At 41.1% G+C, this 26,705-nt stretch overlaps 1 protein-coding gene and 1 long non-coding RNA gene across 2 annotated transcripts in view; one reads left to right on the top strand and one right to left on the bottom strand.

The window, feature by feature from the left end:
• Nucleotides 1–1,839: 1,839 nt before the first annotated feature.
• LOC127376678 (uncharacterized) lies at nt 1,840–25,862 on the top strand. Its single transcript, XR_007887552.1, has 2 exons — nt 1,840–2,611; nt 25,012–25,862. It is a non-coding gene; the product is annotated as an uncharacterized LOC127376678 (long non-coding RNA).
• The window catches only part of fam172a (family with sequence similarity 172 member A), a 150,655-nt gene continuing 144,464 nt past the window's right edge, over nt 20,515–26,705 (bottom strand). The window contains exon 11 of the mRNA XM_051423773.1: nt 20,515–23,065. Within this exon, the coding sequence (XP_051279733.1) occupies nt 22,905–23,065 (161 nt within the window). The 3' untranslated portion in view covers nt 20,515–22,904. The remainder of the gene's footprint in view (nt 23,066–26,705) is intronic.

Consider the following 26,705-nt stretch of genomic DNA (forward strand, 5'->3'; position numbering starts at 1 on the left):
GGAAAAGTCACAACGTGCACTACGAGACAAGTAAATGCACATGTCAGATTGGACTATAGCTGCGGTGGGTAAGGGAGATGGATATGTGGCACACTATGGGCCCCATTTGTGTGTCTGTAATTTCGGAAACTCCGGTTACCAAAGTGTTACTACGAAATGAGTTAAATAACCATTTACCTTTGTCTGGTTTCATTCATCAAACCACAAGTGGAGGACTCCTAACACGGGGGGCTATTTGTTTGCTTTACACAAGCAGCTGGGTGCGATTTCACGTTTGAGATATCTGTCTGAAAGCGAAACATTTATTATGCTAAGTTGTCAGCGAACCTATTTCTCCAAAACCCTCAATGCAAGCCAATGGTTTTATGCAGCAGTGGAAATGTCCTATTGGCGTTACACGTCACTTCATTTCACTTATAGTAGCCTAGTTTCCCCGGTCACATTTGACAAATACTGTTGTTTGAGACAATAACAATTTCCAAATAGCGGCTCCGTGTATGAATGGGGGGCCCTCTGAAGTATGACACGGCTTATTTCTCATATTGTCTTGTGCGTAAAAATGATGACAACACAGGACAACAAGTGCTTCGCCGTGTCTACCACGCACCTCGTTCACACAAGCTTGCAAAATGGCTGGGAACGGCACAGTGAGGACAAATGTCCAAGATTAAATGGATTCCCGTGAGATGTGTGCGTTATATCTCAGCAAACAGCCCGAGTTTCTTGTTGTATTGGCTGTACACAGTCAATGGAGAGAAGCATATCTTATGATTACAGTGTGCTGTTCTGAGATCTGTCCGCGGACCTCATAGGCAACCTTTAAGCCATGGATCAAATCCAGCCCTACGGGGTATAAAATATCCCTAGTTGTGAATGTAACATAAGGGGACGCCTCCCGGGGACGCCTCCCCGCGCCCGTGTGTGTTTGTGTCTGTGTGTGTGCACGCAAGTTTGTCATGATTGTCAAAACTGTGTGTAGGCAATGATGGGATTTTCATATATGTGTGAGGTCTTTCTGTATGTATGTGTGCGGGCGCGTTCTTTGCATGTCCGTGCGTAAAAGCGTGTACCTACCAGCGTGCGTACGCGTGTGTGCGCGCGCTACTGGCCGAGAAAGCGGGGGGGGAGAGAGAGAGAGAGAGAGAGGTGGTTGTGAGAAAGCCCGGATCGCTGTGTAAGCGGATCCCTTTGTGTTGATTTAGGAAGACGTTTGCTGTATATAACGTTCAAGGCTGATAATATCATTGCCTGGCCAGATAAATAAAGCATTGGCCAAAACCATCGGGTCAGCTATCGATCCGCTTTTTCTCCCGGAGAGAGAGAGAGAGAGGGAGGGAGGGAGGGAGGGTGGACAGGAGGGGGGGGTGTTGAGAAAGAGAGAGAGAGAGAAAAAAAGGGAGAGAGACCTCACTCATTAGCATTCCACAGCCATGGACTAAACGCTGACAACTAACAGAGATATCCAGCTCTACACCACTGCATGCATTTTCCCCCCTTTGTCTTCTTCCCCTGGCCCTTCATTTCCAGCGGACAGATCTCTCGTCACAGCCAACACATTTTTATTTATGCCTTCTCCTCTCTTTTTGCACGAATGGACCCCGTGCACAAGAGAGAAAACCGTCCAGTAAAGCAGAGAAAAAAGGGGGAGTGATGTTGTAAAAGCTGTGCAGAAGTGACAGCGCTAAGCACACTGGCTTTACTTGGGAGAGATACAATTGTGTGTGACTTGACAAAATAGACGTGGGATACGTTTTAAATTACAACCTTAACTGCTATTATCTAGATATTTGAAGATTTTAAAAAAAAACAGCCTGCATGCTTCATTATGAGAAGGTAAATGATAATGGTTTTATTTCCAGTTCAATAGTAGGTCAATATTTTTCCACTTAGTTTTGGACTCTTGCTTCCATTTAGTGTCACAGTTGCAGAAAGTGTTTTCCCTTTAAAACGTTTGTCCAATACTTTTCTATTAAAACTTTTATTTGTCTGCTGAATAAAATAAATATACAGACCTGATAACGCTGTCAGAGCAAAAACAGTCCATCCTAAAGAAAAAGTGGTTTCATATTATTAGATAAATAATTTGCAATGTTTTATTTTAGTATAAAATTTGTTTGAATGAATAAATTAAAACTTTAACGATTTGAATGAGTGATATAGGGACTGCCAATGACATTATTTGGACAAGCTCCTTTTTTCAGATGACTATATCTTAATATGCGTTCAAGTCTTGTCCAACAATGACAGCTGTTCATCTGATAGTAACTTCTTTCCAAGTTTTCTCCCCTCCCACCCCGGGGCCCCCGGTCTCTGTCTTGCTTTGTTGTTTTAAAATATGCATGTCTCTCCGGAATGCCAGTCACGGGTCCAAACTTTGTGTGTCCCAACCTCCCACATGATGAAATGATCCTTTTAAAGCGGGCTCAATATGTCTCAATCTGCACTCCTCTTCCCTCTCTAAAGCTTTCTGGGTTCGGGACACAGCCCAGAAATATATTAATTAAAGCGCACTACTACAGACTTTTTAGCACTGGGGAAGAAGTGGCTGGATCAAGTCAAGCTCTGTCAACGACGGATGGATGAAGATTCACGGCAGGAAAAGGGAAAAAAAGTAAGGCTCATTTTGACGCTCTCTCTCCTTCTGTCTCCCCTTCTCCTCTCTCTCTCCCTCTCCCTCTCTCTCTCTCTCTCCCTCTCTCTCTCTTTTCTCTCTCCCTCTCTCTCTCTCTCTGTGTGTGTGTGTGTGTGTGTGTGTGTGTGTGTGTGTGTCTTTTGCACAGTGTTCTTGTGTGTTCCTCGGACTGAAACGGATAAAGCCAGGGGGAGTGAGTGAGAAAGAGAGTGTGAGAGAAAGGGGAGGAGGGATATATACGTAAAAAGTGAAAGAGGATGGACATGTATTTGTGTGTGTGTGTGGGTGTGTGTGTGTGTATACACGCAAGTGTGTGTGCTTGTCATCACTAAGAATTTAATCAGCACGTGGTATTAAACTCTAAAGTGCAAGTTTTCTCACTGGTGTATACTATGTATGTATGGAGCCATGTTCATATGAATGGAGGTGTTTAGTTGTGTCTGTGGTGCGCGTGCGCGTGTGTGTGCGCACATATTTAAATGCTGTGTGGGATAAATCACACTACCTACCAGGAAAAAAAAGGAGACCCGGATGGTCGGAAAGGAAATGCTTGGTTTTAAAGGGGAAAAGTGTGAGTCGGATGTAACAGAACGTTTGCAGCTCGAGAGGAACTCTTAATTCATTCTGTCAAGTTTGAGAAGATGTGTGTGTTTCTCAGCGGCACAGTGATGCGATTAGAAAAGACAAGGCGAGTTAATAATAACTAATGCCAGCGCGTGTAATAATTAGCTGTTAAGTTTGAGCAATTCTGGAGAAAGTTTGGGAGTTGAAGCCGGTTAACCTGTTGCTTATGGTCCAAACATAACAGCAGCCTCAATACTGTGATAACATCCCATGAGCCCTGCAGCATTTCATCCCATAATAATCCACCCTCTCCAAAAATGTAAACAGACCAAACACTGGGAGTCATTGGGAGATCCGCACAAACAAACTGAATTTAATTACTGTGTTCATTTATTAAATTCAGATACGTTTTAATAGACATCCCAACAGTCTGATTATGTCAACATATGGGAGGCCACGCAGCAAGGCCCGGGCTTACATACCTGATAACGCCTGGGCTTTTCAGCAATATTTACGGCTTCTCTTTCTAATACACTCCAGATGGTGTGTGACTGTGCCACCGCAGTCAGCGAGCTCCTCAATTTTTACTCAGCAGCGTTTTGTTGCAATTACATCAATGCTGAGACAGAATTTATTGGTGACCCATTTTCACTGCATTATATGCAAAAAAAATAAAAAGAAAGGGAATATTAAAAAAAAAAAGTTTTGGCCACTAGTAAGCTCTGCTTTATTTGCATGTGAAGTTTTTTTTTTATTTAAACTGCTCTGAAGTTTACTTTAAAAAAAAAAAAATTCTAAAAAAGAATCTCATTAAAGTATAGGGCTCAGATATTCTCCACTTCATGGTTTGATGGATTAATATGTTATGAAGACAAAACACACAGGCCGCATTCATGCCTGACCAATCTTTGTTGTAGCCTGTGCGTTTTTTTCAGCCAGTCACTCAGGCAGAATAATGCTTGTAAAGATATAATCCACTGAGCCTATACCCTCTGTAGTCCTTTGCTATATTATCCACTGACAATAGATTGGCAAGCTTTTTAGCAGGTATCCAACCTCTCCACTAAACACATGTGAATGCCATTCGCCAAGGATTTGGTTAGTAGACTAATTCCGTTTATATTTTATTACTATATCAGGTTTACTGTGACATGATAAAAGCCTATGTGTCAGCGGTAGAATAATTCATTTTTTTCTGAGTGCGTTTGTGCAGATACTCATAAAGTTGTTATCTGAAAATAACAGAAAAATTCGCATCATAAACAAATGTGATTAGTTTATGACATCTGTTTGCATGAACTAAAGCGTGACAAATATTTATCTACAAGGCTGCTGTAGAACGGATAATATTGAACTATCTATCTATCTATCTATCTATCTATCTATCTATCTATCTATCTATCTATCTATCTATCTATCTATCTATCTATCTACTCTGTTGCGTTATGGTTTGTTTTACCGTCAAAGTTGCAGCTCGTGTTGTTGCTCTCTGTGTTTACCTGGATTGCTCAGAGAGACTGCTGTAGGTCTATTATGATTGACTGAAACGATGCATTGAAGGGTATTTTTCATCTATGCCACGGGGAACAGCTCCTTACAGTGGTAAGGTTTCCCATTGACTCCCTTTAGTCTTCATGGTTGGTGCTCTCTCTCTCTCCCTCTCCCAGCCACCTCAGAGGACATGCGGCATGTTGATAAATACATGTCTTTTTTCCATCTTACTCAGCACCATCCATCAAATTTGTATGTCCATGTTACACTGCTGTGCTTGAGGGAGGAAGGGGGGTGCCAGTAGTCGTGCAGAAACACACTGTAAATCGTCAACAAGGGATGTATTGCTCTCTCTACATACTAAATAATTACTTGATCATTCGCGCTGCGCTCTGGTCATGTTAACGTGCTGAATTGTCTAAAGTCAGGCGATGCCAGGGTTATACTGTGTGGAGATTTAGAAGTGGTCTTTTGCCGTGCTCTGTGGGTTAATAACCTCTTCACGCACTATAACCACTGTGTTTTGATCCTAGTGATACTTTGGATAGAGCATTTCTCTGGCTTGCCCACGGCTTGGACCACTCTACAGAAGACCAGTCGCCCTGTGGTTGCAAACTCTTTGTGGCCCCACATACCGCCGCTGTGATTATAGAAGTGCCTCCTCTCCCTTGTTAAAGGAGCAAAGCTCTAATCTAGCCTCTGTGTCGCCCCCAAAGCCAGCGTGCTATAGTGAAAATGTACGTGCGTGTGCGCGCGCATGTGTGTGGGGGTCGGTCGGAGCGAGAGAAGAGGGGAAGGGAATTGTGGGAGAGAGGGAGAGCAGAAAGGAGGGGGGGTTATAACGGAGTGGCCCTTTCCTTCTTTTGAGTGACACGACCCCTCTCCTCTCTTCAAAGGCCATGCAGAAATAAACGCATCTCATTTGAATGGCGATTTTTTTTCTTGGTGGTATTTCACAGCCAATATTTCTGGAATAGGAATGTGTATTTTTTTTCCTACAATATTGAATTCGGGGATGGTTCTGGTGGCGGGGTATTCAATATTCCCATCTCTCCACATGAAGCATTCTGCAGCCAGTGTGGTATTTTGTCCATGACTACACCACCAACACCACCCCCTCCACTCCTGCACCCCCCACCCCGTCCAAATTCATTTGCATCCGCTGATGATATCAGTAAAGAATTGCTGGCACCGTATGAGGCAGGGTGGGGGAAGAAGGCTTATTTGGATAAAACTGGACCGCAGAGTGGACACGGCCCTAAAGGTCAGTCGCCCATTCATGTCAAGGTGGCAGGGGGTGTGTGTGTGTGTTGGGGGGGTCGGCATGGGATTGCCAAAGAGGCTTATTTGAAAGCGGGCGTATATTTGAGGCAAGGGAATGAAAAGGAGTGGACCACAAAGCTCGTCATACTTCAAATACGCCCCGTCACATCTTCACTCTTTCCTTTCCATGCAGGCGGTGGGTATATAAGGAAGGTGGGGTCTCAGTACTACGGCATGGCCTGCAGAACATGCAGCAGAAAATAAAACATGTGGACGACAAGGTGGATCATAGAGGTTTCTGTGCACAAAAGAAGGGCTCTCTAAAGGTTACTCCTATAGTGGTTTCCTCTGATTCGTGCAAATAAATTACTGGATTAATTCAAATGAAGAGGCCAGTGTTGTTGTTAGAAAGTTCCTTTAGTGCTGCTGATGTGAAGCATTTCATGTAATCTCGCAGGGCTGTTTACAGCACCATAAGAGATAGAAGAGATAGAAAAACCTTTTCTGAAAGGATTCTTTATGGCACCAAAATAGGGCTTTGCCATAGAGCAAGCCTATAATTTTCTGATTACTAGACTATATACTACAATTTTGGTAATAGTGCAGAATGTCAAGGATTTACTTCTAAGGCGAAAAAATAAAGAAAAAAGCACAAAAAGAAAAAAAAACTGAAAGATATCATGGTATGTATGCTGTGTACTGCAACTCAGTGACACACTGAACGCCATGCAGTGTTCTTTGAAAAGTGTTTTTTTAAGTAGAAAGGCAGTAAATGCTGTAAATGTCGCACTAATATTTGAAATGCTTGTTATATATATAAATATTATTAGTATTATCTCGTTTTATATGAATCTCATTTTTGACCACATGCTGATAGTACAGTCTCCTGTGCATTGAATGTAAACAATATCACATAGTGGCAGAACATGTAATAGAACTGCAAATGTATTTTCACATTAATTAATAAATCAATTAATGCACTCTCCTGCAGTGCATATACCCCAATTTACTTCGAGGGCACAGTCACCATCCATCGTGCGCGTCTACACACACACACACACACACACACACACACACACACACACACACACACACACACACACACACACACACACACACATTTATCACTTCATCATTATGTAAATATAATAAAATTAGGTGAGGTACATTGCAGTGGAAGGAGTCACAATTTCATTATAATTATTTCTAAAACTATATTAGTGGCCTAGTTATAAGTGTGCCCATGCAGTGTAAACTTTATTTTCAGTATGGAGGCTGTGGGGGATTATTGAACGCCTTAACTGAGCGAAAATTGTCACAAATTGCTGGTTGTCGAGGGGCGAATGACAAGATAACGAATATGAGAAATTCTGCCCCTGACACCTCGGTTCATATATCATTGCAAAAGCCGACTAATCACTCACATGTTGTCTTTAGTATTATTACACTTCAATGTCACGTTTAAGGGATATGTCAAAATTGTAGATTTAGATTTATGTTACTTCCAAACTTAAAAAAATATTTGTTAATCCGGCTTGGGTGTGTGCACTAATTAAATTATCTGGAATTATGCAAGCTTTTCAGTTAACAGCACCTATTGATATAAGATTAGTATACTGTGCAATATTTTTTTTTAACCTGTTCGGTTATAATTTGGGCTGAGATGAACAATAACAAGAGGCATCCGCCAGTTGAATGAAGCACAGTGCAGCTCGATCATTTTGGATATATAGCTCTACATTGATTGCTGCACTAATGTGCCCCTATAGTCGCGATCCAGCTTTTACCACTGCTATCATTATTACTCATCATTATTACTGCTTATACTGTATGTGGCGATAACTGCTATTGCTGTTATTGCGCCATCATTACCAGCAATGATGTTACAGGGAAGACGACTTAGTTCTGTCTTTGTATATGAAATAATGGCTGCTGTGAGGATGAGTGGGGAAGATTGCTGCGAGTGGGTGAGGATGGAAGTGTGGGAGGCATATTACTGACCATTTTACACACGGTTCCACTTTTTCTTTTTCTCTTTCTTTTGGTCAAACACACATCTTAACAGACATGTAGTATATAGGCTATATATAAAGTGAGTGCAAACAACTATGTACTCGACAGAAGATGTATTCTTTGCGTGTGGTACACATACACATCCACAGTAAATCGCTGTGATGGAGCTTGAAAGTGATAGTATCGATTGATTTTGTCAAGTGGGGGAGTCACCTGCCGCCCTTCCCCTCCCTCACCCACTTTGACATTAAAAAGTTCTCCCTTTTTCAGCTTCGCCACTGATCAGCTGGTTTGCCATCTTGACCTCTCGGATGCTCATTAAAATTTGATCCGGTGGACATTTAAAAGAAAGGCAGCATACGTTACACTGTAACAGTAATTCCTCGATTTGGGATCGATCACGTATCAATCTTGTACAAATGGTGAGCTTGCATAGCAGGCACGGCAGGGCTTGCATCGCGCCCTGGCATGCATGATACACAAAGTTTTTAGTGTTTGAGAGCGCTGAAACCGCGGCGCTTTATTGTGGCTTCCCTCTGCGCCTCTGTGTGCCGTGTGCGCAAAGACAGCCTCTCTGTCTCAGACCCTCCATGCTATTATTGTTTCTACCTTTGTTTGCTAGATGGCGCTCTGCGTTGTGGGACCCTCTGACACAAGAACCGCCTCATACCCTCTCTCTCTCTCCTCAGCTCTACTCTCAGCCCACAGTCCGCCGCACAGCACAGAGCAGCTTTTCCAAAGCCATTTTTAAAGCAGGAATTTCAGCAGCTGCAAACGACTCTAATGCAACTCCACCGCTGTGAATAGTGGGGGAGTTTTATAATTGCATTATCCTATGTCGACTGACATTTTTGTTTGTTTTGTTAAGCTGTAGAATCACATCGATTAAAACCAGCGATCAGTAATGCATTTAATTTAAATGTAAACTGATCGTAACACAGACTACCGCGCAATATTTGAGCTTTAGATAATTAATTGTTTGTTTAAGCAATGTAACGTTGCAGAACATATACACTAATTCAGATTGAAATTATGTTGAAAGGAAAAAAAGGACTTTAATTATCTATTTTCCAAATAAATAATGTCGTATTAATTTAAGTAAAGACAGGGATACTTAATCTGACAATGCAACAGAGAATTAAGTTCGACTACAGAATCTGTACGGCAGAAATATTTAGCAACATTTTGTCCTTACAGAAAATCTTTTGAATGGACTGTAGGAAGAGCTGCTTTGGGTGCAGTGATGGCAAACAAAGCGCATTATTCACGTTAAAATATAAGAAAAATAACGAAAATATACCTTTTTATAATATTGCAATTTTTACGACATTTTAACAATCCAACGATCATCTGTCCGACTTTATATAATCTGTTTTAGATTGGTTGCAACCAAGGGGGTAAAAAAAAGTCTAGTGTGTTGTTTGCTGAGTGGTCCACTCTGCTCTAAGATATACTGCTGCAGTTACACTTTCACTAAATAGCGGCTTGTCGGTGTCTGACGTTGATGAATGTGTTGGAGACTTGGAGAGCCTTTTACAGCTGTCTTAAAAAGCGCCGTGGCCCCAGACCAGCCACAAACAGATCAGGTGCAGGGGCCTTAATACGGCAGTCAATGACAAAGAAACACGCACGTTACACGCATTTGGAAAGAGCCACTCCTGCAATGAAAAGTAAACTCTGCAATGTTTTATTTACTCACCTTTTCGGTTGACTCAAATCTTTATGATGTGAACTGAAACGATATCAGTCTGTGACTTATTTGGTCGTTTGAGGAAACACAAGTGCAAGGATGAATCTTTTTATGGAGATGAAATTGCTTTTAGTTTATGTTGGTAGTTTCCAGCTGGAAATCATGTATTTTAACCATCTTTTAATTTGCCAGTAGATCACTGGACAGATCCAGAAAATAGACTTCCTCTTATGTGGCTGAAGATAAACAGTGCAAGTGCAGACCATGTGGGCTGCGAATGGTGGTTTTGGCTTTTTTTCCCCTCTCACTGTGGGTTCATCTAGTCCTCATGCAAAGACATCTAAAATACAAATGCAAACCCAGTATTATAATATAGAGCCCATTCAAATATTACATGGGAATTAAAACTTTCGAGTATGGCAGCTCATTTCTGTAAATAGTCGATTTATAGTTGATCCACATGATAACAAGAGAATGATGCATTTTATATTTCATTAGCTGAGGTACTCAGGAACTTTTATGCCTGTTACAGTGGACTGATGAAGAAAGCACACAAACAGCACACGCATGGACACAAAAGTTGCGGGATTTGAATCTTCTAGTTTACAGAACAGTCTCTCTAACCACAGGCCAGGTTCACTGTTGATTGAGTTGTATTATCCATTTGTTGCAGACACCCCCTCCAACACACACAGAGACACAGTCACACTTCCTCCCCCGTTGAATCCTGGGTGGTGTGGCACAGCAGGTTCGCTTGTACTGTATACGGGGCTTCTGCACCTGCAGCACCCAGAAGACACAAACCCGGTCAGGCTTCACCTCATTCCACCCCCCCATCCCACGTCTTCTCTTACTGCTATTTACATGAGTTGGCCTACACTTGCGTGTTATTAGCAAGCGGGGGAGAGAGGGTAGCAGCATTTCAATTATTTTTTGAACAATGGGCATGGTCCCGTCATACATTTTGAGTGTTTGAGTAAGGCTCTCTTGGTATTTGTTTTCCTCGACTTAACAAGCCATCATCTCACACATGCATATAGAATTGAAATTGCTTAGAGATCCCGCAGGCAAAGGGCGGGTTGTGGGTTCAATTAAGGTGGAATAATGCATGGGGACAAAGCGTATGATGACCTCGATTGAAATTGATCAGAAAACGCATTCACCAAAAAAAACACACACACAGTAGTCTCTTTGTTTTGACTTAATGTTGCCTCTTTGTATCTGCTCGGAGGCCTATCTGCCTCTCTGAAATCGCTAGCTACTTTGATTTTTGAAAATAATTCCAATGTCTGAATATAAAGCTAAGAATTTAATACCACCCAACCTATGTCTAGACTAATTCACTCATTTCTTTGACATTTCTTTCTTTCCTTCCTTAATCGAATTTGCCACATTTAAGCTGGTGTGTGGATTTTGAAGCATAAGCAGCCATTTGGGCTCTATCCCTGGAATGACAGAGAATACGAAGGTTTGTCATAATTTCTTAAGTGGAAAACAAGATATTTCACCGGCACAGTGGGATTTTAACGAATTAAAATATCTCACTGCTTGCCTGTGATAAAACGGTATAGGATTGGGGCGCTCGCTTGTTAAGTAACTTGCTGTCAGTATAGTTAGCAGTGCTCTGATATGGACGGTGGCTGCAGAGCCTCATCTCTTGGGGTTTTAATTAACAAGCTGTCTCAAAGCTGTAGAGCTCCATCAAACAGCCTCCCTCTCTCTCTCTCCCTCTCTCTCTTTCTCCACCAGTAAATCCTCCTCCCGTCAGTGCCTTGGGCTCTCTCTCAAACTTTAGACGTTCTGGTTCCCAAATCAACTTGTTACCACAGTATGTGCACCAGCTGATAGGGTGTAACTACTCTGAGAAGATTTGCAAAAATATAAATTGCTTGTTTTCTCTTTTTGCTCAGCATCTATTTACATGCACTGATGCGCACGTATATCCACCAGACGTCCACATACTGTACATATTCTGTTGGGTTTGACTTCAAGCCTGTCTGGTGCATGAAGAACTGTTGCTTCCTCTGCAGCTCATGTAAGAGAAAGAGATGACTTGTATAATCTGTTAAAGAGGATGAAATATTTCAATCTGCTTCACAAATGTTAGATTATGCACATTTAACCTGCAAAACATGTTCTGAATGATCTTTAAACACACTTTGCAAACTCTTATTTGAAATTTATTCAGAAGAAAAAGGCAGTGGTGGAATGTAACTAAGCGAAATGTACTTTTTACTCCACTACATTTATTTGACAGCTTAAGTTGCTAGTTATTTAACACATTAAGGTAGCCTGCATACAAACATAGAATAGGTTTATAATATATAATGCTATATTTTATATATTAGACTACCTAACAGCATATTCAATAGTTGAAATGAGCTCCTCAACCAACTACAACAGTAAAATGCTACTTACACCATCCGAAATAATGATACAGTAATATAATATTATCACTCACAGGGGCCATTTAACTGAATTACTTTTTACTTTTGATACTTGGAGTACATTTTACTGACAATACTTTAACTTAAATTACATATTCAATGCAGGGTTTTCACTTTTAATGCAATATTTTTATACTGCAGTAAAAATAAAGGATCTGTACATTTTCTCCACTACTGGATAATGTTTATTTTAGGACAGGTGACACTCAGTTCTTATATCAGTATGCTGAAATCCAGTTAACATCAGTTGAAGTTGACTAAGTGGGATTAAACTGAAGGAAGAAATGCAGGGGTGCATAAAAAAAACATCAAATAAAGTCTTTGTTTAAATGTAACTGAGTATTGTTTACATAGGCGGTTGGCGCAACAGCCAATGTAAACCGCCAACCTCTTCTTGATTTACCACAGTATTAGAGAATGTAAGCACTGGCTTCAGACAAGATTTGTCTTTGGTGAAAGAAGCAAATCTCTCTTTCTTGTACTCTCTCTCCCTCTCTCTCCCAGCCTACAGTAAACTTGGTGCTGGGCTCCCACCGTGGCCCAGACGGGGGTAATTTGATAGCAAGGCAAGGTCAAGACAGTGCGCTGTCCATGGTGCTGCGGCGGGGCAGGCTGGATGTTATCATCAAATTAGACAGGACAAGTTTCAAATCGATGCCACCCCCGGATGTCTGGAGACCGCCAGCAGTCGGAGTTAAAGTCCTAACAAGTCCCCCCTGACAGGTCAACACCTCAACACAAACACACACCTCTGATGCAGCAGCCTACAGGTCAGCAGCGCTGTGTTGGCGAGATAAGCAGCAATCCCATTGAAGGCTCTAAGTGAAATATAGCTTTAGGTCTACTGTTATTCTGCGGACCCTGCATGAGACTCGGGCAGTTGAGGTGATGTCCTGCTTTTATAAAGATTTTTTCCTCCCCAACACTTGACGTTCTTTTTCTGGCCGATTTATTTGACAGTCTTTATTTATCTGTGTGAGGAATATCAAGACACACCCCAACACTCACACACACATATTTTGGTGTATAATAAAATCCACGAATATACAGTTATGGAGGGTCGAGAGTTTAGGTAAGAGCATAGCCCTTTCGGATAATTTATTGAAGTGTTGTTATAATGCTATAAATATTTCTATTGAATATATTTGTGGACTGAAAGGTTGCATGTGAAGAAGCCGAGACATAAACAATGTGCTTTTCATCTTGAAAAGATCAAAGAATATGATGTTTTATTGATATTTTTGATCCATAAAATGCAGAAAAAAATACTTTTATTTGCAGTTTTCACATCAAACACGATGTCATTGTGAACTTATTTTCTTTTGCATTTAATTTGCTACAGATTCTGCACAATCTAGAAAATATATTCAGTTTTAATTGGATACGTTTTTTTTTATTGTAACCGAACTGAAATTGCTGTTTCCAAAGAAAATAACAATTACCCTGTTTAAGCTACAATTGAGACGTTCGCTTTTAGAAAAAATTAAAATGTGTCAATATAATCCAACTCTATTTCTTTATTTCTATTTTTAATAAAATATCTAAATTTTCAAATACTCATCGCACCACATTGAATAACCTACTAAATAATGAAACCTATGAATACCTATCTTATTCGAATAGTACAAATTAAAGTTGCACTTTATCTGTATGCATTAGTCTATATATATATATATATATATATATATATATATATATATGTATCACCCAAAGAATAAATGCCATTAGTAACAATCCATTTGTGAAAGATCAGCAGTGAATGAGTTGAGAGAAGGGAAGAGGGCACACTGATTAGAGATGCTGCCAATCTGTCACCGCCTGACAGCTTTTGCTGCGGGGATAAACAGCAATAAAGTAGAGCTGGCCGCTGTGTTGTTAACTTCCACACACACACACACACACACACACACACACACACACACACACACACACACACACACACACACATAGAGCTCGCCACCGGAGGAGCAGGTAAATTCACTCAACTCCTCACAGGGCCCCGCTCGCCTATCATCGCCTCTGTCTCCCTCCCTGCATGTCAAACTACCCCTTCCTCCTCCCGTCCTTCCTCCGTCAAACTCTCCTCTTTTCATCCTCCCTGCTGACTCAGGTAGCTAACACAATGAGGACCTTAGCGACAAGAAAGAAAGCCATTCAACCGGATGGAGAGATTGTGGAGGGGCGAGAGTCTCTCTCTCTCTCTCTCTCTCTCTCTCTCTCTCTGTGTGTGTGTGTGTGTGTGTGTGTGTGTGTGTGTGTGTGTGTGTGTGAGAGAGAGAGAGAGAGAGAGAGAGAGAGAGAGAGAGAGAGAGAGAGAGAGAGAGAGAAACGTTATATTTGAATGGCTGATAAAGAAATGAAATAGATGGGAACAAAGTCTAAGCCGTCGGGATGGGAGGGAGGGGTGAGGCATCATAGAACAGGCTGCAAGGTGACTGCAGGCCCTTTAATAACACCAGTATATTAACTTGCTTAACCACGGAGATTCAAAATGAACCCAACTTCACTTAGGGGGCCTTGCAAACCATGAAATGCACATCAAAACGTACACCTGCCAATCCCACCACCTATATTCCTCCAAGCCCGCTCCCCACTCCCCCCCACTCCCCCTCTCTCCATCCGAGCTGTCTGTCATGGTGTGGCCCGGCTAATTTGAGTTCATTGGATGGCAATAACTTCATTTAGACCTTCATCTCTTTTTGGGGTTGATGTAATGAGGATGCAGGGTGCTGCCAGTGAATGGCCGCTCCCTCAGTAATAATAACTTGGCTCTTATTCTTACCCCACGCACCGTGTTTATCCTCGGAGGGCTGCGTCCACATGATGAAACTCATCTATAATGTGTGATTTAATATCGCGTTGCACTCTTTTTTTCTGAGATTTTAAACCCAAAAGAGTGAAGACGATGGGTTGTGGTGTGGTTTAGTTCAGGAGTTACACTGCAAAAAAACAGTTGTTTTAACACAGCTTTCACTCTATGTGGAACTCTTTCTCTAATGTTGGTTTTTCCGAGAGTGTAAACGGAATCTTCAAGTCGAGATAATTTCACTTCAAAGCAACTTTTTAAAGAAATTTGAAATAGTCACATTTTCCAGTTGGAGGTGTTGGTTTTATTTTACACTATTTAAAAAACATTTATTTTGAATAAGCAATATTTACAGAACAGATTAAAACTGGAAATGTTGCCTTATTTGACAATCTGTTTAATGAAATGTGTTTTTTAACTTATTTAAGACAAAATATTTTATGACAAAATATGTGGCTGATGATTCGATAAAAGGCTACATTGTTTTGCAGTGTAAGTCAAGGCCTTTTCTCTCACTGCCAACTAATCGATATCTCACCAACTCCAATGCGATATTGATTTAGGCAGGATTGCACTTGAGGATTTCTGGAAATCCCTCATTATTTCGTTGCTTTAAGTGCAAGACAATATTGTTTCATATACAGTCGACCTCCTTCGATTTATTGTGGTCGCTTAAAATAAAACTATGCACGTAATTTTTTGCTTATGGATGACAATAAACTTCTGCAGTTGTTGTTAGAACCAATAAAATGGTTTATAAGGACAATTTGTCTATTTTTCTCCACCTCCAGACCGGACAATGAGCCACTTTCCGATGAAAATTTCACTTTTTTTCATACTAACTCTAAGTAAACTTTGAAAGGAGTATAAATAAAATTCCATAAACACTTCATATATATTTTTATTTTCGTTTAATATTATCGTATGCATAGTCTTAACAACAATTTATTTTTCGATTGATATCCTTATTGTATAATTGCTGTTTTTGTTCATTATATCCATTTACATATTGTTCAGCGTCCTTTGTGACAACAGATTATTCAGGAGGTTATGAAATCATTAAATGTATCTTGTTTTATTTCGTTTTAATGAAAGGAATTTAGTTTCTTTCCTGTTAAGATGGAGAACAGATCATTTCAATACCATTTCATATAGTACATTTAGATTTTAAAATATGGCATGGTGTAGATTTTATAATATTATATAATTTATTATAATGTTTTAGAGCAGTGTGTAAGGTCAGTATCATTATAAATATAAGTTAAAAATCTCATCTTATGTATATATTCAGAAAAAAAGTTCCTCTGCATTTTATTTTTCACTATCAATTATTGATCCTCTGTTTGAACGATTTGTTTAAATCGATAATAAAAATATAAAAATGCCTTTCCGTCAACTCTTTGGAAAATAAAGAATATATAATATAAATAAACGTGGGGGTAAATTAGAGTCTGAAATCTATGAGCAGAAAATTGACTCTCCCTTCAACTTTTTCTGTGAAAATTATGAAGAAATACTGGGAGAAAGTTTTTTTTGTGGCTGTGCATATCTTAGAAGAGGACACAAAGACACACAGACATACGTGTGTAATTAAAATTGACATTTGTCGATATGATATTTGAAATTTGACAAATTACAGAGTGCTAAAGAACACACATTATTGGCCTTAGGTTTTCAGACATCCAGTCGCATTTTACAGCTTGAGAAAGGGCCCCGATCACAGGCCTACCGTTATCTTGACTGCCATTCATCAAGACAAAATGACCAATTTTCCCCAGTAAGTCGTCGGTGGCCTGTTAAACTAGGCCAATGAGCTGTGTTATACTTCCTTTCCTCCCTCCTTCATCACTGCTGGCCTAACATTGCTTCCCTGAAATCATCAGAGTATAGCCCCAAATCTTAAAAGTCAGAGCCCATTCTTCAAATGTATTGCATTTCAGAGGGTGTTTTTTACTGCAGGAGTCTTTAGGCCAGCAGAGTATCAGAGGAGGTGTAATTGAGGGGGCGGTGAGGGGATAGAGTAGCGGTCCGCCTGAAAGCTGCTATTAAAGCCAAATGGACTGAACACCGTAAAACAGCTCTGCCAACAGCTGTCCCACAATCGGAGTATTATATGCCAGGATCTTCAAGCACGCACCACACACACATTAGGCCATGCTGCTGATGTAGTGGCTACTTAGAAGTATTAGACAGCAAAGCCGAGAAAAGAAAATACCAACGAATAACCACTAGAATATTCCGCTAATATACGTATTATATTCCTATAGGGACTCCAGCCTAGTTGTGTTTCCTGGTGATTTTGGTCTCTGAAGGCATTTTTCACCTCTCTACAAGCCTTGCTCTTCTTATAATAACCTGGGGAATTGCAATTTTGCTGGGATAGCCGATTTGCTTTGCATATTTCCACACATTATGGTTATGATAGTCCTTTTTCATAGGAGCCCCAAGACAGGTGAGAGCAAAGGCAGAAGAATAGCGGGTCATCTTATATGTGACTCTGTGTGTTTCTGTGTGTGCGCGCAAGTAGAGGAAGCTCAGGATATCATTACACAAGTTTTTTTTTTTTTTTTTTAATGGCATGGACTCCATAATGGTGTTTCCTGCAGTTGTGTGCATAATATAAATATATATTATGTGTGATATCTCGCACATCAAATGATTCACATCATTAAACAGATAGAAATTAAAGTATATATTTGCATGTTTCTGTGGGGAATCTTATAAGTCTTAAGAGGCCCAGCACCCTACATTGGGACCCCACTTGGTGCAACACCTGTGCCCAGAGCCGCATCTTTCAGCAGAGCTTCACTTTCCTTGCCCTGCAGAATAAAGCCCGGTCCTAAATGTGATGTCTGTGGCCCCAAGTGTTGTCTCAGACTGCGAGTCCTTATTAGAATAGAGAAGGAGAGTGGCGATTGAAGAGGAGTTGTTTCCACTGGATTAAATGGTTTCTCTGCAAGTCAATGAATATGTAATGATGTCTAACGAAACCGGCCAGTGAGTTCTGTGCTCTGGTATACAGACCCTATATTAAAGACCTCTTCTGCTCAGGAAGAACACAGTATAGAGCCGGGCAGAGAAAAGAGGGGCAGAATAGGGGAAGGGAAGAAGGGATACAATCTTGAATGCACCTCCAAGCTTAAGCCAGACATTCTCTCCCAGTCAATAGATGAAAAAGTATTTGCTCACGTACTGAGAGAGAGGGGTTGGTTGGGTCTTTTTTGAGGCAAGGGTGGGGGGTGAATTTACATTTTTTTTTTTTTTAAACTGCTTTGGAAATATTGTTTCTGATAAGCAGTCATGCCAATAAAGTAATTGAATTGAGTTGATAGAGAAGGGGCGAGAGGGAGAGAAAGAGAGTTCCTCCAGCATGATTGTTAAAGACATTTTTCCCTTAGTATACCCGATAAAACATTGATTGTTGCAGTTAGTTGACCCGTAAAATTTGGGGGTTAGTTTTCTCTTCTGAGCTGAGCATATAATTATGCAAATAGTGATCTGACAGTGATCCGCTGGAGGAGTGCTGAAGGAGAGAGAGAGAGAGAGAGAGAGAGAGAGAGAGAGAGAGAGAGAGAGAGAGAGAGACAGACAGAGTGTGTTGTGTGTGTGTGTGTGTGTGTGTGTGTGTGTGTGTGTATGTATGTGTATGTGTGTTGTGTGTGTGTGTGAGGGGGGCTGTCAGAGGGGTGACATTCCAACTTTGCCTAATGCCTGGTTCCTTTGGAAAGAGTTCATCTTCTGCACGGATGGCGCGCATATCAGAGTGGGCCGAAGCAAGCAAGCGTGACAACAACTCTCTTAAAGTAAAAATTGAAATATCAGGCTGTGGCAGCACTGGGGTTCCCCAACTTTTTCATGTCAAGTACCCCACCCAAACCCACCCACTCCTCCCAGTATCTAACATTACAGCACAGACCCCCCATTTGGCAGCATTTCATCCTAAAGCTCCGCAGCTGATGTTATTTTCTGTAGAAGATATGATTCAGTGTGGTACTGTCTGTACCGTGAGCTCACAACAATAGCTGGGAGAGTGAAACCTATAATCAAATCAGTCATACCTATTATACATTCACACACTGACTTCAAGCGAGTAAAAGGACAAACGAGTCAGACTATCTGTCGTTTGGTTTGGGGATCCCTCCATGGAGGGTCCCGGGAACTTTTAGGAACCGCTGAGGGAGCCTGTAAAGCAGCCCCGCATAGACATGAAGAGATCATCGCTTTTTCTTTTCTTTTTTTTTTTTTTTTAGAACTCACACGCTGCATGTGACAATGAAGCATGAGTGATCAATCTGAAGAGAATCACTTCAGGATAAACTGGATACAGTTTCTATTTATCCAAATGCTAAGAAACAGGATCACAGATGCCCACACTTTAACTGAGACTCAAAAACTTTTCTCTCAAAAGTTTCCTTTTGCATCGGAACGGGGGTGTATATTGAATGATATACACTTAAAGTTACTTTACACAACTTTTATGTTGCCATATCATCTGTAAAATATACTTACTAGATAGTGAACACGTCTCAAGGCATATAATAATTCCTAGCCGAATTTATAATTTATTTCGCTGTGTATTAGTCGTCTGCCTTTGATGATCACTGACTGGAGGTCATAATTTATGGAACCACTACACCACTGCGTTGGACAGAAGGCAGGTTATTTAATTAAACTTAGAAAATTCTCGCTAATACAAGAATAGTTTTTTTTTTCTCAACATCACAGGAGGAAGTTAGGCAGTCTTGTCCTTAGGAAGTTCTAAACACATTTTTAAGACAGAAACTCTAATTCACTTGTGTGTGTGATTGAATGCTTCTCTTTAATCAGCGGCCTGACACGGTGTGAGGGGGACTCGCCTGGTTCCACTTGTTGTTCAGGGGTTAATGGAAAAGTTTTCTAAAGATTTATTGAGGGGGCGTTTAATGACCTGATCGGTTTCACCGTGTGAAAACAAATGATGCTGTAAAACCTCGCTGAGCTGGAGGGGGGGCTCACTTTGCCAAAATTAATGACCAAAAAGAGGGGAATTACTGTTTATAGTTTGTTTTCCTTTTGACACACTTCTTTCTGATGATATAGCCTAATCAGTTTAAAGATATTGCTCTCTTTCACAACAGCCCGACCTGTAGGACATGTTTTAAATTTTCAGTTCCTTAAAAGTTTTATCTACCGCTTAACTTAAAAAAATAAGCAACCCTAAAAATAAAAGTCGTGGTTTTGGAGTGTTTAGACAGACGACAAAAGCCATTTAACACTGGCCGATTTGGTGGGAGAAAATAAATGTTAGTTGGTCTTCCTTCTCGGTTGGATTTCATAGATGTCATATGAGATGATGACTCAGGGCATTTTTCACTTGGAGCTCGACTTTCTCGTCCCTGCTGCTCCCACTTGACACTGTCGGGCACATCTCCATGTCTCTCTCTGCAATCGCACCTGACTTTCTAGTGCTGCTGTGTAATTTTCCACATGTTCCTGTGCGCCATTCTGCACCGGCAATCAATAAAATACTTACAGACGATTAGCAGGAAAAACACAAGGAAATAAATAACAAAACGAAAAAAATAATTAAAGAAAACAAAAATTAGCAATAATGAAATCGGAAAATATGTGTAGTTTATAAAGCAAGATGCAAAAGTTCATTTTATTTGCTTTCGACAGGTTTAAAAGGTCAATTACAAAAATGAAATCAATCATGTAAAAGTAGAGCAATTAATGTGTTGCAGAAACTTTAAAATAAAATTTGAAGACAGCTGATTAAAACCAAAATGGATCAAAAGAAAATATGCAGACGTTTGAGAGTATATGAAAAATATGTGACCTGGCAGGACACTCGCGGTTTCATAAAATCCAAAGGCTTATACTGCGATAAAAGAAAATAGGCGTGTTCCTTAAACCAACACAACACACAAACCATCTGCAAAAAATAATGTCTTCAAGAGCAATTGGCAAAATTAGTCCCCTTTTATTTGCAGACTGTGCTTTGGATTTAGGCTGCTCTTACATCTTTAGTTCCATTCACATATGGCTTGCTGGATATTATTAAAAACAGTGAACAGAGTCTTGTTTATTCCTAAGGCAACAATATACAAATTATGGAGTGAAAAATGAACTGATTGTAGCTGAAAAGCAGAAAGATGAGCAATGGTATCTTGAAACGAAACTCATCAAATCAAATAATAAGCCAACTTCTTTGCTCAAACCTGGAGAGATCTGAATCAAATTAAAAGGAAATTAGGCCTGCAACCATCAGCCACAGTTGTCTCATTACAGCGGAAAGATAATCCACAAAAGCCTTAAACCATACACACAGTAGAGGAGAAGAGAGGCAGGATTTCACAGTGTGAAAGTTAAACAATGGTAACTATTTGAAGTTTAAAAAAAAAAAAAAAAGTATATATTTGAGAATGTGTCTAAGGTATCATAAGATTAAGTATCCGGTTTGAGTTTTTTACTAATGTCATGACACATTAGAGATGTATTCCATTAAGCCTTGAGTGGTTTATAAAACACACCAGCCTTGTGGAAAATTTTTTATCATGTTTGTGTCACATAGTCAGATTATGTGCAGCTGAGCAGGGAGCTGACTTTGTCACTTCTAAGTACACAAGAAGTACTTTGGTGGGAGGAAAAAAGGGGAAAGAATAGATATGTTACATTTCTCCAACATCTAAGGAAATATCATTCAGGCTTAGAATAATATTGAAATCTTGAATTTCCTGACATGTGTAAGGCGATATATTGAGACTTTATGAGTGTTGTGAGCTGACTTCTGGCTCCTGTTAAAATGAGATATCCCTCAAACCCAGTCTGATGCTTGACTTTAAGTAATTTTAAATATGCTCAGTGTCCTGAATTTTCCATATTCAGCACAGGTTGTGTTTGTTTTATTTGTTTCATCACATTCAATCATCCAGAGACATCAATTTCAAGGATATCAAATTGAAAAAAAAAAAAAAGATATATATTCATAATAAACACAGAGAGATGGACTCTGCACAGTTTTGTAAATCAAACATAGAGCTATTCTAAAGTAAACACTTACAACTCTGAGAAGTATTGGCTTCATATTAAAAATCAAATAGTGTGAATCTGTGTATGAGACATTGCATTCAAATTTAGCTCAAAGTTGAGAAATTAAAAAAAAGTTAACTGTTATTATAATCACTACAATCCCAGAAATATGTGACACTGGTTAGGACCACCTTTTACACAAAGCTGAATGAGAAAAGTCAGGTTTAAAAGCTGACTGCATGTGCGGAGGAGTTAGAGAATGAAGAAGTCATAAAAACAACACCCTCTGTTAAAACAAAACAAATGGTCTCCAGTTAAGAGTGCGTGTTCACTCTTGTTAAAAACATTTGTGGTGAGTAAAGAAAAAAGTAAAAACTGATCAGGTTGAAATAACGACCCTTAGCAGGAGATACCATACAGCAAAGAGCTGATTTTGGGGGGAGGTGGGGTAAGCAGCTCAGGCTTTAGGACTGGTGGGGAAGAGGGAGAGGAGGGAGAGACTGAGCAGTGCAGACTGGAGGGCAGGCGGGGCATTAGCTCAGTTCAGGCTGATGTCAGGACAATTAGAGGTGCACCACAGCGCATTGTGCACAGCGCCTGTCAGCCTTAATCTCTGCTGCCGTGGCCCGTACACGCAGCCAGGCCACAGCCCACGGGAAGCGCTAACACTCGGGCCCATATTGCTTTGACAGTTGCACTCATCTAGAAGTAATGCAAAACGTTATTGTGATGTATACACGGTGACCCTGTACTCTTGTCTCTTACAACAACAAGGCTGTGTGTGTGCAGAGCCACGGAGGACTGGAAGGGAGAAATGACACTCAGGGAGAGGAGTGAGGAAAGAAAGATGGAAGGAGAAGGATAAAAAAAAAAAAAAAAAAAATAGCAGAGGGTCTGGAAACTTAGCCTTCTTTTCTGCAGTGCCCCCTCTGATCCCTTGCCACCCTGCTCCCTCTCCTCTTTTTCCAAGTCATTTTTATTGGTCTTTTACAAATCTTGGTGTTTGCTTTTGAGGGAGCTGCTGCGTGTGGTGACAGTGTTGGAGGTCTCCTCAGCCTCCTCGTCCTCTTTCACCTCCAGGACCTCGCTGAAGAACCTGAAGATGGAGTTGAAACTCATCCAAGAGGTCAGCTCATGCCTCTCTGTGCCTACACGTAAAAGACACACAGACAGAAACATTAGCAGGGTTCACAAAAAAATTGAAAAGCTACAGGCAAGGAAAAATGTATGTAAATATTCTAACATTGTTAAAAATTAAGCTCTGCATTCTATTCTCTCTCTGTGGCACAAAAGGTGAAAATAATTAGAGAAGATGCTTGGTTTTGTAATGCTGTCCACTCCCGCAATGCATTGCATCGCTCCATGCAAACCCAGGGCCTTATGCATGAGAGCCATGACAGCCTATGACCTATTAGTCCAATGGGACAGCCTTAATATGTTATCCAAGCGGATACCTGATAATCAACACCACTGCACGCCCCGCTTTCCATCTCAGGCCTTCCAACAAAACCAGAGTTATGCACAATGGGCGCACTAAGCGAAACCAGTGGAGCGGTAGTCATTCATTCTAAAGGGCTGATTGAGGATAGGCAAGACAGAAGCTGTAGAGAGGTAACAAGTGGGCATATCAAGTGGTCTAGTGGTGGCGGGGGGGAAGGCAGCAGTGCTGGGTTTCCCTTTGACCTCCTCCAGGTTAGCCAGTTCCCAAGTTGGGGTCACACTGGAACTTGAAATCTGGTACATGCGCCTCAGGTTCCTGTTCGCCTCAGGGGTTAGGGTATCACTAGGCAGCTTTTTAGTTTGATAGCTTGCAAACTTGATGGCAGTTCCTATGTTTGTCTTGCGCCAGCTAGTCCTGCTACAGAACACCTCGGCTCAGGAGCGCTGATGATGAGGACAGATCGTGGCTGCAGCTGTTGCCCGACTCGTCTGTACTCCTGCTTGCTAACCATTCAGCGAGAGCACTAACAGATAATGGCTTGTTTCTGCTGCCGCTGGCTAGCAGCTCAGCTGCTTAGCAACACATCTGTAACTGGACTTGAGAAGCCACACTGAGGTGCCCTCTTGTTTCCCAGAGGGAGAATAGGTTTGCAGTGAGATGATATTAAGAGTTTCATCCCTTGATAGATGGATCTAAGAAAAATTTACATGTGTTTACAGACAGAGGGATGAGTGAATACAAGCCTTGAAGTAATGAGTTTTCTTTTTTTGCTTATTTGCACACTTAAAACCGTTTTTTCTTTGGGACCTACATTTGTTTTTAAGATAAGAAAATTAAAATGTCTCCCTACAATTTTCTCTGGAGGATTACAAAAAAGGATAAGCTCAGTATCTGAAATCAGTTAGGATAGTATTAAAACAACTGGTCCCAGCAGAAAAGGGTTGAAAACCACGACCCTTCTGGATGACTCAAATCAGTAGTGCATTAAAAGTATCTCTGCTCCTCTCTCCAGCACCTTTCTCCTTCGTTCCTTGCTTCCTCCCGGCTCCTCTGTGCACATTCGATCGGCTATAAAAAGCTAGACTAGAAGGCCGCAGGGATACAATTAGGAAGCACCTTAAAGGCTCTCTCACCATAGAAAGGCCTCTGATGACCACTGCACTGACCCCATGTTTATTAGATTGACCCCGTACCTGGACGCATTAATGGAGATGGTGTGCGTGCATCTGTGTGTTTGTTAGACTGGGGGTAACTGCGGGGTCTTTGCTAGTGGTGTGTTTTGTTTGTGTGTGTGTGTAATTTGTGTGTACAAGTATGTAAGGGGGTTCTCGATCACTCTGAGATAAGGGACTGCGCTGCACGCTATATAGCTAGCAGACTGCGGTTAGTGCCTTGGGTCAAATTTACTGGCCTAGCAATCATGGGAGTCAATAACCTAGCACTCTCAGTGACTCGGCTACCTGTGTAGGGCTCAACATAACATCCATCCCTGGAAAACAAAGACACGGCCCTCTCACACCTCTAATCTATCATTTATATCCAATTTGAAGCACTGTGATCTTTTTTCCACTTCCTCCTCCATTTTCCCCCGTCTCTTCGGTCTCTCCCTCACTAGTGTTTTTACTTCTGTTTTGTCCTTTTTTTCTCCTGCAGAAGCGATCAATGCCGCAGTGCTCTCTCATTCACCCTGAACTGGCGGTGAACTCCTCCGGAACGCCGCCAGCCTCTCCACCCTATCCCATCGCAGTTCGGGGTCACCAGAGGGGCGTCTCTGTGCCAATATGCAGATGAGTCTGTGCCCCTCCAGTGACTCTGGTGTGAAGCTCCACCTCCTCTATATGGTGGATCCCCCCCCACACACACACAACACTCAAAGACATAGAGACATATACCCACTCTCACACTGGCTTAAATAGGCCTTTAACAGCTTACGTCCACTCTTCCTTTAATAGCCAAAGTGTGTCGAACCTAATGGATGTTGTCAAAGCTGAGATGTGACCACTGATTTAGAGGAGGAAGCCGAATGACCAGGCTTCACTAGCCACTAAAGACTGAGAGAGAGAGAGAGGGAGAGAGAGAATTACCTCAGCTATGCTACAAATCAAAGTAATATCTTTAAAAGATGTGGGGATCGATGAGGTGTCATGTGGCTGTATCTTGTGTGTAAAGTGATCCCATAAACAGCCAATGAGTACTTTATCCTCAATTTTAGTCCCTCACTGAAAAAGTTTTTCAACTGACAAGCAGATTTTTTTTTATGAGCAATTGATTTCATGTATCGCTTAAACAAGATATAACAGGCGAAGAGCTCTTCCATTTAAATCAGTTTAATTATAACTTGTATCTTGTGTTTAATTGATCAAACTTTGCAAATAAAGTACCCTGTGTTTTTGTGTTTGTGTGTTTTCTTGCATTAACTGTAAATCAATTAAGTTGCATGTGCTAATTTGAACAAGATCGTTGTAATTGCATTAATTTAATAAAGTTTATTGTAAATGCAATAATGTCCTCATTTATTGTAAATGCAATAATGATGTTACTGTGAGCTCCATAACACTGGGTATTGTCATGGGAAATACAGGAAAAAAAACCTCTTTACTTTCACAATGTGTTTATAATTAACATTAGGCAGTGGCAAGCTTAACAAGAGCTTATTTCTGCAAGTAGAATGGTGACGACTGTAACCTTGAGGTGAGGCAAAACACACACACACACACACACACACACACACACACACACACACACACACACACACACACACACACACACACACACACACACACACACACACACACACACACACACACACACAGCTCCATGTTGATGTTTTCCCTGTAATGCAGGAAAGAGCAGGTAGAGAAACATGGCCTGTGGTGAAGCTCTCCTTCCATGCTCTCTGCTCAGGTCATGACAAAGTTTCAGTCTGGCTCCTGACCCGTGCCCTGTGTTTGAGCATTCTGTGTGTGTTGTCTTCAGCCTGGTGAGGCTGCCTCATTATGTGACAGGCAGAGCAGAGTATTTGATCCTGGATATTTAGCCTCCTCCACTCTGTCACAGCCACTGGAGCCCTCTCAAGGTAATTGACTGACTGTTTGATCTCCCTCTGACTCTACACTGGTACAAGACGCTGACACACACACACACACACACACACACACAAACACATTCGCCACTTGCAAGCGACTACTCGAGGATGGCACACACACACACACACACACACACACACACACACACACAGTTGTTATCATTTGTGTGCAGTGAGGTAAGGGAACAGGGGAGGAGAGTTTTGAGCTGTTAAAAAGGAAACAAGGAAACTCCTCCATAGCTATGGGCCATGCTTTCTTCCC

The sequence above is a fragment of the Dicentrarchus labrax genome, unplaced genomic scaffold, assembly GCF_905237075.1.
Source record: "Dicentrarchus labrax unplaced genomic scaffold, dlabrax2021, whole genome shotgun sequence".
NCBI classification, from domain to species: Eukaryota; Metazoa; Chordata; class Actinopteri; family Moronidae; genus Dicentrarchus; species Dicentrarchus labrax.